The sequence below is a fragment of the Mobula birostris genome, chromosome 17 (assembly GCF_030028105.1).
Source record: "Mobula birostris isolate sMobBir1 chromosome 17, sMobBir1.hap1, whole genome shotgun sequence".
In the NCBI taxonomy this organism is placed as follows: Eukaryota; Metazoa; Chordata; class Chondrichthyes; order Myliobatiformes; family Myliobatidae; genus Mobula; species Mobula birostris.
The window spans coordinates 21,663,086-21,674,680 of record NC_092386.1 but is presented as its reverse complement, the minus strand read 5'-3'; the positions used below and the strand labels follow the sequence as shown (position 1 = coordinate 21,674,680).

The 11,595-nt window shown below is 41.8% G+C and overlaps 1 protein-coding gene across 2 annotated transcripts in view; it reads left to right on the top strand.

Annotated features, from left to right (window-relative positions):
• The first annotated feature begins 2,483 nt into the window (after positions 1-2,483).
• LOC140211375 (ephrin-A5-like) overlaps positions 2,484-11,595 on the top strand; it is a 200,449-nt gene continuing 191,337 nt past the window's right edge. The window contains exon 1 of one of the 2 annotated variants that reach the window (XM_072281054.1): positions 2,484-3,205. In XM_072281054.1, coding sequence (XP_072137155.1) covers positions 3,087-3,205 — 119 coding nt within the window. In that variant the 5' untranslated portion in view covers positions 2,484-3,086. The remainder of the gene's footprint in view (positions 3,206-11,595) is intronic. The other variant, XM_072281053.1, reaches the window with a different exon arrangement.

Below are 11,595 nucleotides of genomic sequence, written 5' to 3'. Positions count from 1 at the left end.
TCTGGTGCTGATGAAGGGCATCAGCCTGAAAGGTCAACTATTTATTCATTTCCATAGATACTGCCTGACCTGCTGAGTTCCTCCAGCATTTTGGATGTGTTGAGTGATTTATAGAAACAGGCTACCAGGTGGACAGAGAACATCTTTAAGGAGATCTTGAGTACATCTGTGAATCTTTTTCTCTGTCCACCTGGAATCTCTTCCTTGGGTAAGACATGGAGTCGAGTGTCTGGTGTCAGAGAATCGAATGACATGGCCCATCTCAAAGAAACAGGAGGTTCCCAGGAATCAGTGGTGGTGTTTCATTTCTTTAAGGAGACCTCAAGTACATCTGAGAATCACGTGAAACACTACCACTGTACCTGGGAACCTCCAGTCCATGACTACCCAAAGTGGAGAATGAGCTTTCAGGATGGTATTAAGATCCATGCACTGGGAAAACACCGAAGGCAGAAGGAGTGGCCCACCTCACAAAGTGCCCCGTTGGAGACCTCCTGCCCCATTTGGTGTTAGCCTGCTCTTCCGCATTGGACTTCTTAACCATCCCAGAATCTCCAAAACCTGAGTGGAAGCAACTCAGCCGCAATTCTGAGGGACTGCCTGAGAGGAGGAAAACACCCAATTCAAGAAGATCCATGGACTGTAAACTTGATTGGCCCCCGATTCCTCTGCCATCTTCTTTAATTTCCCACTGTTCTTCGCAGCCTCCTTTGCTGTTGCTATTACTTCTGCAGCCTCAACAGCGATTCCAGTAACATATCTGTTTCTTAACCTCCTGAAGTCACGGAAACAGGACATTCAGCAGAAATGGTCTCTGACAATGTTTATATTCTGTCACACTTTACATCTGACCCCTTCCATCATTTCTTTCAGCATCTGCTTTATTTTTTTACATTCTTCTAATTATATGGAAAATGACATTAATTTCCCAGCAAGTTCAATTCTAGGGAGAGATATAAAAGTCAGCAGGCAATTTATTACCACCACTTACGGTTCTGCATTAGATCAAACTTTTCCTCTTAAGTACCCAACTTTGCCTAGCTTGTGAAATCAAAGCTATCAAGCTCTTCCAGTTTCATTTTCAGATCAATGACTCTATTAAAATTGACTCCATATATCTTAGTTCCATCTAAAATTGTTTTAGACCATGGTAAAACAATGCACCAAATAAAATTTTAGATGACATTTCATCAAAACCCTAAGTTTTCAAGGCAATAGAAGTAGACAGGGGAGGGCTGTTGATATTTCTAGCTAATTTTCTTTGATGTCGTGAAATTTGATTTTATATAGTTCGATATACAGATTTGTATTAACGGAACTTCCCCTGATGAATTGACTTATCTCGCTGGAAAAGGTTGTGTCGGCAGTAGGTGGTGACGCCGCCAGGGGGAGCGTTGGAGCCGTCTAACCGGCGGTTCCCATTTGTAAATTCAATCACGAGGGCTGGCTGAGTAAAGCAGACAAATTCACATTCCCGAATAAACAGGGGAGACGAAAGAGCAAGCGCAACGTGTGAAAAACGGGCAAGCGCTCATCCTCGTTAAATTCGATAGACTGCGTGTTGGAGCAAAGCTGGGTGATATGATGGCAGCTGTTGTGACAAGTGAAAATGATTTGCAAAGAATGCCTCACTGCTGCTCTATGGCTTTATTTTGAAAGGATTTATAACTAATGATGCGGGACAAATAACATCAACTCTCCATTGGAGCGAATGTATACCTGAGCCTACATTTTCACAGCACATTTTAAAGCCGTCCACATAAAGCCAAAAGCGGCACATTCTTTACCTAGCTTATTTATTAACAGGTGAGTTTCTCATCAGAAGTCAAGGCGCGATCTTTGCAAAGGCAGATGGTCCTGGAGAAGATCAGAGGGGCCATAATTATTTTCGATGCAATGAACCGGTTTGTTCAAACCAGGCTGGAAAGGTACGGAAGGCAAATGCCGGGTGCTGAGGAGATACGAGATGACAACCGCCTGTCTACACCGACCGCCCAGCCCCGGCATCGCCGCCAGCGCTGTGACTTGGTCGAGCCGCGGACGAGTACAGATATTGGCGGAGAGGGTCTGGGAGGGCGGGGTCAGGGCCAGCCAATCAGGAGCAGGCGCCCCACCCACCTCGGCCGCAGTCCCCGCCCACCCGAAGCCGCTCCTCCAGCTGATCCGCCTCCCCTGCCGGCCCCCCAAAACAAGTCGGAGCTGCCAGACTGTCAATGAAGCGGCGGCACCCCTCGTCCTGCAGGCTCGGCTCGGCTCTCCGCCCAACTCGGATCCTGGCTGTTCGCTTCTCTCAGCCCGACAGGGGAGGGGCATACACCAAACCCAACCAAAAAAAAACACCCAGCCCTGCGCAGGAGGGGCAGCTCCTGTTTGTGTCGGTTGCTGCTGGCTGCACCGTGTTTGCAGAGAGCTCGCACTCTCAGTGAGTGCGAAAGCTGCGGCGGCGGCGACTTGCTTCCAGCTCTTCAAAACCATATCTTCAGTGGGGGGTGGGGGGCTTTGGGGAGGGGTAGGCGAGACAAACAAAAAAGGATGCTTTGACTGATTGACTGGGTACTGTCGCCTCGGGATTCTCCAGCCGGTCTTGTTATACTCCCAGTAACTGAATACATGTAATTTAAAACATCGATCTCTCTCTCTCACACATCACCGCCACCAGCAGCACCAACAACGCACGCCGTTACTTAGGCTCTCTTTGCACCGACTTTGTTTTTGCTGATCGCTGCCCCAGTTGCATACAGATTGCGGACTTCTAACCTCGTTTTGCAGAACTTTGCGCCAACCTCACTCCCTCCTGACAGTGGGTCCGGGAATTCGTGATTGTTTTATTTGATTTCACAGACCACTGCCTCACACACATCGTGGCTCCAATGAATTGATACCTGCAGCGGGTCTCTTGTTGCTTTGAAGTGGTTTGCACCGTTACAGGTATTTCCTAACCATTTCTTGCTACAGTTTTGGACTTTATCAACCCGATTCCGGACTTCGAATTATCTGAAGATACTGAGCGTCTGAAGCTTTAACTTTGGAAGAGTGTCTATACAGACAGACTTAAAGGGCGGGTTCTTCTCATCTCCTCTGCAGCCATGATCAACACGGAGATACTTGTCGTCTTTCTGCTGCTCTGGATGTGTGTTTGGTCGCAGGAGCCTGGCAAAGTGGTGGCCGATCGGTACGCCGTCTACTGGAACAGCAGCAACCCGAGGTAAGGCGCGCTGGAACGGGCCGCGCCGCGGCGGCGGAGAGGCAGCGCCGCTGTTGCCTCTTCTGATATTAAATGCAGAAATCTCCGCTGGGATTTGCGGAAACCACTGCTTCCACAGGTCTGGGTTATTTTCTGGTGAACCCTGAGGGGTGACACATTATTTTGTGAAAGGTATGTGTGTGGGGGGGGGGGGGTTAGAAATCCTAGTATTAAACTATAGTCCGATTCGACCCCTCATTGTGATTTCTGAGGCAGACAGGGGAGCATTTTCAGGTGGTGAACCGTGCTTATCGCTGTAGTGACAGGCACATGGATCGGGTTAGTGTGTTGAATGGCAATGAGACGCCCGCACCCTTTAAAAGTTGCGGCTGAGGCGCGCCCTCGGCGCGGGGGTTTGAATGCCGCCGCCGCTTCCCTCTCTCTCTCTGCCCTGCCCGGCTGTAAAGCGGCCGCCAAAGGAGTTTGGAACTCGAGCACCTCCAACAAGTCACTGCGCTGCCTTCCCAGGACAGCGTTAAAGCGGCGGCCGAGACTCTCATCATCGAGCCAGTCAGGTCTGTCCGTCCGTCGCCGGCTTCTCCGCCAGGCAGCCTTTCCTTCCCTACCCCCGACTGAGACAATATAAATAAAGAAGGCGCTAGGGTGGAAAAGGCGGCTTCATAGTCCGCCCGCAGGGTTTAAAGGGTTGTTTTTTAAAAAAGTGTCTGTTTTATAAAAAGGTGCAGGGATAGAGTGTTACTAAATGTTAAGTGAAAGTGATGCACGTGTGAGTTGTGCAGGCGGCGCCTCCTGCTCATTGTGAGCGGGAGAGGCGCTAAAGTTTGAGTGAAACTTGGAGACAGCTTCAGCCGTCAGTCTGAGATCCCCAGCTTCGGATACATCTCCAGTAAAAAAAACCTGTCCGATCAGTGCAATCACAATTCTTACAACCGTGACGATTTTACAGATGTTCTTATATAAGTGTCCTCTGCCTGGATACAATTGAAAACAACCAATTTCATCACAAGTGCCTATCAGCTTTTACTTTTTAACGAGATCGTACATAAAAAAATGACTTTTGCAAAAATAAAAAGCAACATTTAGTTCCGATTTTCAGCTGTATCTTCTGATGGCCCCACCCATGCTCACTCACCTCTTCTCGAACTGATTAGAAGATAGCGAAAGTTTGCGTTTCAAAAGTCAACCTAAATTTGGGACTTGCAGGAAAAATTAAATATTGATGGATCAAAGCGAAAAAAAAGTTCTAATAACTTGCTGCAAGAGGAACTAATTGAGAGGTTCCCATTTCAAAGGCATCTCAGCACATTTCCAGCTGCCGTGCCGCAAATGATTTTAAACAAATCCTTCGAAATCCTGCCATTTGTCGTCATCAATTGTTCTTTCTGGTTTTCTCGCCAAACGTTTTATTTAGCGAAGATTTGGGTGTCTATTTGTGCCAATGACTAACAATCTATTTGAATAATTGAATAGCAAAGACGAAAATATTTTGCAAAATAGCTTGAAATTTGCATATAATTGCATTAAAATAAAACAATTGCAAGCAACTAAAAGATTCGATTTTAAACTTGGTTCAATGACTTCTCAAGTGTATTAATTTTCTGTGGAGAAACTTCAGTTTAAAAAGTGAGTGCACGTCAAAAGCTTGTTTTATTGTTTCATTCAAAGTAGCACACAGTAATTTAAACATACAATTAGTGGTTCGGGTCGGTGCTATTGAATGAGCCACGTTTTGGCCGACTCTGTCATTTTGTCTAATGTGTTTTCCATCTCTCTGTGGTTTTAAGTGCGTGTATAATTGTCCTTTACCCTGCTGCTCACAAATTATATATAAATCAATTTCATCAGCTCCACACTCTGTCTCATTCTTTTGTTGTCTTCTCTTTATGTATCTGTTTCTGTGAATCAGTAAATTGTGCTTTTGTTTTGGAGAGGGTTCTCACTGCATCTACAGCTTTTTGAACCTGCTTGAGTGCACTTTTGGATTTTTTCATCGTGATTTGTGTACTTCATGTTTTTCCTCTTACTGCGTTATCCTTTATCTATTTGTGTGTCTGGCAGTATCCCACTTGCTATGTTCTGTGCAAAGTTCCCTCGATTCTTGTGTATCTCCCTTTTATTTCCTAGCGCATTGGTAATGCCCCAGTTTGAGCTGAGATGAACAAATGGATTTGGGTCACAGGGCATGTTTTTTTGCATTTACTCTACTGCTAGGCAATAACCTGTTTCCAGCTTACAAATTGGATTCTAAGCTATTGGGAGAATTTCCTCACCCGGCCTGATATGATTGAAGGCTCTGTTATCTCCTTTGTGGGTCTAAATATGATGAATTGGGAATAATAAAAAAAAATTCAATTCCGCCAACTTTTGTTGCACTTACTTTAGTTATTTGTTATACTCTAGGTTCTGTCAATGTTTTTCAAAGAAAATGACTCTTGCAGTGATGAAATATGGTACATCTTTTCTTTGCGAGTTGGCCTTTTACCTTGTGGCTTTTCGAGTATCTATAATAAAGAAACCATGCAGAACTCTGTTTAAAGATGTTTATACTAAAGTGAATTGTATTATGATATTCCATTGCACTGATAGAACATTTGCCGCTTGCTGTAATTTTCAGTCTCTCTAATTGTGAGCAATGTTGGTACAGTAGAAAAGTCTTTCACTCTCTTTTCACTCCAAATTCGGGGAGTTGCTTGATTAATACATTAGTTTATTCTTTCCTCGCCTAGAAAACTGGGAAGATTAAAGATAAGCCATAATGTGAAGACTTTGCAATGATGCAAAGAATTGATCCAAATCTCGGTATAGAGTTTCTTTGTCAAAACTTAGATAAAAAATGGTGGTGGAATTTGCTATCAGTACTGAATATTGAAAATCGAGATATCACTAAGTGGCAGGTGAACACTTAAGCATTGTAGTGTATCCCAACACTTGCCTGGATGCCCTTGATGACTCTGGCTGCACAGTTTGACCTCTTTAACTAATGGCTACATATATTCCATTTTGTTGCCGTAGTTCTCTGTGAAAATATGCAAAAATTATGACAATCGTACTTCTTTTACAGAAAGTACAATCATTCATTTCCCTTAATGTTTCTTTGCAATATGGATAAAATCCACAAATTAGTAGATATTAAAACAAGTATATCTGAAGGGAAAATTGCAAATAAAAATTATATTTATTGGCCATAGCATAAATAGGATAAATGTATTAATGGCTGTACTTTAAAGACAAGGACGCTAAGGTTCTTTGTTTATTTCAATGCATTTCCTTTCAGCAGCCGCTATAAAAAATACCTTTCTGCTACTATCATCCTGGTCTTTTCACTTTCTGTATTACTGGAGAAGACTATTTAGAAGTATTAATTGGGAAAAAAATGAATACATTGATGCACAAAAGAAACAAGAGAACGCACATTGCTGGTCTGGAGATTTAATGTTGCATGCGAGTAGGATTAATGCTGATTATTATGGGTTGGGGTGGGGGGCCTGCATTTTATTTGCAGGGGCAAGTTTGAATGACTGTTTCAGCACTTCCAGGAAGGGGACTGCTGCTGCTCATAAATGTGTTCTGTTTCTGGTTGTAAAATTCAACAGAATAGGGTTTTGCAGTTCATTATATGGTGCTTTAGTTAAAGTTAATGGCTTTGCTGTATCCAGTGACTGTTACAGGAGGAAACCCAGCTCCTTCAATGTGGTCCTTTTGTGTGAAGTCGAGAGAAGCCAGGTCCAAGTAAGGGTTTCACAGGCTGCTGCCTCCAGAGAGAAGGTACTGACGAGCAATTTATTAGAGGTTAATTACCCTTGTCCCTGAAAAGAGAGAAAAATTCTTCCTTTTCAAATCTGCAAATGCTTTAATGAAGGGGTTACATTCCGACCCACCCAGATGCTGCATCCTGGTTGGTGCGAAGTACCCAAAGATGAGCCTTTTCTGCCGTCCTGTTGCTGTGGATCTGGTAATCTAACAATACCATGCTGTGCAGAGTAAAGGAATGAATGTAATTAGTCTTTAACTGGTCCAGCCAGGGCTTACTTTGTAAGAGAGAAGAGAAAATTGCCAGAAGAAAAAGTCGGAATCGAGGAACCCATTCATGCACGTAGAAGGGCAGACATTTATAGTTGTTGTACTCAAAGTGGATCTTAAGATAGATATTCTTGGTCTAGAAGCTTGGCAGATATGTAGGTTATTTTTCCTTTTTTATAATAATGTAAGCAAATCGATCCTTGCCTACTTTTTAGCAAGTTATTGTACATATTTATTGGATGCTTAAAATTTACGATAATTTCTAGTATGGTGATGCAATTATGTTATGGAAGGTGTTCATTTTCACAGGATTTAGAAAGAGAGGAAGATAGAAAGATTAGCTTTGTTCCTCACATGTACTTTGACAGCGTAGAGTGAAATGCATCATTTGTGTCAAATCAAATTAGCAAGAATTGTGCTGAGGGCAGCCTGCAGGTGTTATCATGCTTCCAGTACCAACCTAGCATGCCCACGACTTCCTAATCGTAATCGTATGTCTCTGGGACGGGAGAGGAAGCTGGAGCATCTGGAGGAAACCCACGCGGTCACGGGGAGAAATGTACAAACTCCGTACTGCAGTTGCAACAGTTATCATGTCTGAGGCAGCACAGTGCTTTTTGGTGTTCTCAGTACGAGCACAGGGGTTTTTGGCAGGTTAGTTGGTGACTGTAAATTGCCTCTAGTCTGTAAATGTGTTAGAACTGGGCATTGGTGAGGTAGGGGGTGGGGTTTATTGGTGAGCAGCTAGGTTTATTTCTGTGTTGTATAACTATGAATATACACTGTTAAAGTAACCAGAAACCAACCTTCATTGGTGTATCTTTATTTGGAATATGAAATTGGATGAACAGCGAATAAAAGTATAGTTGTATCGAGGTATCATTGTGTGATTCCCTGTAAGGAAAAATAATACTTTCCAAGAAAATAACAAAGATGACAGAAATCTGATAATTTTTAAAAACTGAAAATAGTTTTAATCAATTTTTGTTACATTTATTCTCTGTATGCAAACAAGTTGCTGTAGTTGTATAAAACAAGTATTTCTTTCATACGATACAATTCTTAAAAACAAATTTCCTGATCAATTCAATACAGTCCAAGTAAGATGTGACTTTCCTAAGAATAAAGGAAGCATTTTGTGAATTTCAAAGATTAGACATAGAACTATCAAGAGGAATACCTTCAGCTATGTACATCAGGCCTTTTAAGTTTTTATGTGTAATTCCAGAATTGACCATTTTGCCTTATTTGCACCATCTTTAACCTGAATATTTAACTCTAAGGCAGCTGTTAATATTTTACATACATTTGTTTTCTTCCTCTCATTAGCTTTGCTAATATTAATTGTTTTTTTTCAACTAAGCAGTTAGTTCATGCAAATACTTAAAGAAGCCGTGATTATCCAGACCAGTATTACATTTTTTTACTTAAAGAAAATAAATTAGTACACCAGGGGAAGAAACCCCCAGTAGCAGCCGTTCATTGTGTACTCCAGTTACTTACACAGTCGATTTTGATAATCCCATGCCATTTTTGCCATCAGATATAAATGCATCCAGTTGCTTGATAATTCAAATCAATCCTGCAACCTAATTAGGTGTCAAGGAAGTTTGACGGGAGGATGCCTCTTCCTGGGATTGTGGATGGTGCCTTCCTTTCAGACATTGTCTCCTTCCTTACCAAACTATTTGTTCTGACTTGTACTTACATTTTTAAAAATCCTCTTGACACTTCTGTCTTCCAAATGTGCTCTTTCTCCAAATCCCTTTATCTCTCCAAAAGATGATGTATGTTGACTATGCATGCCAAATATCTACACATTTTTTCTGTAATTACCTTTCAGAATCACTTCAGTTATAATTACACCCTTCTCACAGCACTGACATGGGTCTAACTGAATCTAGAAACAATGTCTTCTTTGTCATTGATGGTGGGGCAATTTCCATCTTTAATTCAGAGATTTCTCCCAGCAATATTGCCTTCTCTTTAATCTCTTCTTCTCACACTTCTGCCCTCCCTTCACAATGTCATTGATCGCTGTTCCTTCCACCTCCTTGCTATGTCCTAATCTCATTTTTCCCCGCTGTTCCAGCACTCAATAGAACGTTCTGTGTGATGGGCATTGTGCAAATGTGAAACGTGAAAATGGTTGGCTTTATTTATCACATTCAGTACATGGAAAGACACAGTAAAATGTGTCGCTTGCATCAAATCAAACCAGTGAGTATTGTTTTGGGCAGCTCGCAAGAGTTGCCACATTTCCAACGCCAACATAGCATGCCCACGACTCATTAACTCTCTCTTTGCATCCTTTGGAATGTGGGAAGAAACCGGGTTATCCACAGAAAACCCACACGGACACGGGGAGAGGGACAAACTCCTTACAGGCAGTGGGTGGAATTGAATGCAGATCTTACAGCTGGTACTGTAAAGCGATTGCGCTAACTGTTACACTACCTCGCTGCCTCTTCAGTGCTCTTATTGATTATGGTTTGATGAAAAATGAAAACGGCTTTCTTGTCTATTCTTCCTGGTTCTGAATCCATTGTGGCAGTCTGTCTTTCCTCGGCACCTATGATATCCTGTCAGCATTCTCTTTAGGGCTATGTAGTAATTAAATACTTGTCAAAGGAGAATTTTCCATAATACTTTAAAGCAGAAAAGACAGGGGTCTGCTGTGAGCTATGACTGTCTGGGGAACAATAAAAACTAATTACACAGAGGGCTGTCACTTTTGTTAAACTTGTTACTTTGGGGGTAAAAGCAAGACAAAGTATGTGTTTTACCAATGACTATCAAGAGGGGAAGTGTGATAGGTTACTCCATCCCTCAAACTTTTCCATGTGCATAGTTGTCTTCTGACCTGGTCTTTGGTCTGTTTTCTCCTCTTACATTTGTTTATTGTTTGTGGTGTCTTCAAAAGTACTTTGGGCAGCTCTTGGTTGTTCTGCTTCACAGGGAGACTACATGTAAGCAGGAGGCAAACAGATCAACCTTTGTATGTTGGTTATGGGTGATCCTAAAGATAATTCCGAGCGGGTAATGTATGGAAATATTTTGACTTTTAAGTTTGTATTGAGCTTGTGTACCCTACCCTTGAGTTAATTCTGCACCTGTATAACAAAATATATCTTGCTCCTGAGAAGTAAGATTATTTTAAAGGTGACAGATAGCAAAAATGGGGGCAATCATCAATCTGAGAGTGTCATATATTGTTTTTAGTGAGTTGAGTTGATACCCGACTAATTCACCCAAGTCTTAATACATTCAGCCAAGCAGTGGTTGGTCCCTTTCATAAAATCCCATTTCGCTGAATGAAATCTCAGACCCCTTCGGCCCATGGGCGCTGAATTTCCTCTTTCCATGCAAACAGCTGTCCCCACGTATATAGCCTAGAGAAGCACAGTAAGATTGTGTGCTGAGGGAGTCTGATGATTGAATAGGCTCGAAAGCTTAGTTCCACGTCTTCACAGGTCTAGTCCAAGGCGAGACTGCATGGTTTTTTCTGACACAAGGAAAGGACAAAGAAACCAATGGGTTGGACTCACCAATGAGGGGAGAGGGGACTGTTGTGAGTTATAAATGAAGTCCTGGCTCAATTGATTTGCAATGGAACAAATATTTTAAATACATTTGTGTATCTTCATCAAAAAGTAGAGAATTTTAGTTTAGCAAATAGTTTTAAAAGGCATATGACATGCTTGAAAGAAAGATGGAGCTACTGCCCTTGCCTTAGCTGTTGTATTTTGACACCACCATCACAGAGCGGTTGCATAGGTGACCGTTGAGGTGCACTCATATTCAGATCTGATTGAGGTAACGATATACAAGGGGCTTCTTTCAAAATGGTGGGTTTTGTGTAGTTTCAGAGTACTAGACAAATCTGAGCCAGCTCCCTTTTGCACAAGCTGGAATTAGCTCTCGAAGGCTTGTGAACATTTTAACAATTGTTTCATTTTTGATTGAAGTTAATATCTTTCTAAACTAATAAATAATTACAGGTCAAGTGCAGGAGAATGGCTGGGAGCATTCTGAAGGGAAGACTACTATTCTTCAGGCAGATAGTTTTATTTGTTGCTAATTCTAGGCTGTTAATCAGAATGCATACACTCATGACCACACCTTATAATTTCAGATTTTCAATAGCCTTAATTACTCCTGTATAAAAACTAATTTTGCAACTTGGAACTGGAATACAAACTGGAGAAATAATAAATAAAACTGGAATTAGTCAGTTTTAACAATAAAATTGAAAAAAACTTTTTTTATTGTTTTACACTGGTAAGTCAGTTTTGACAATATATTTATAGAGCCAATTGTGCATTTTCCTTTGAGAATTCAGCTTTCAAAGTGCTGATGTTGTACTTAGA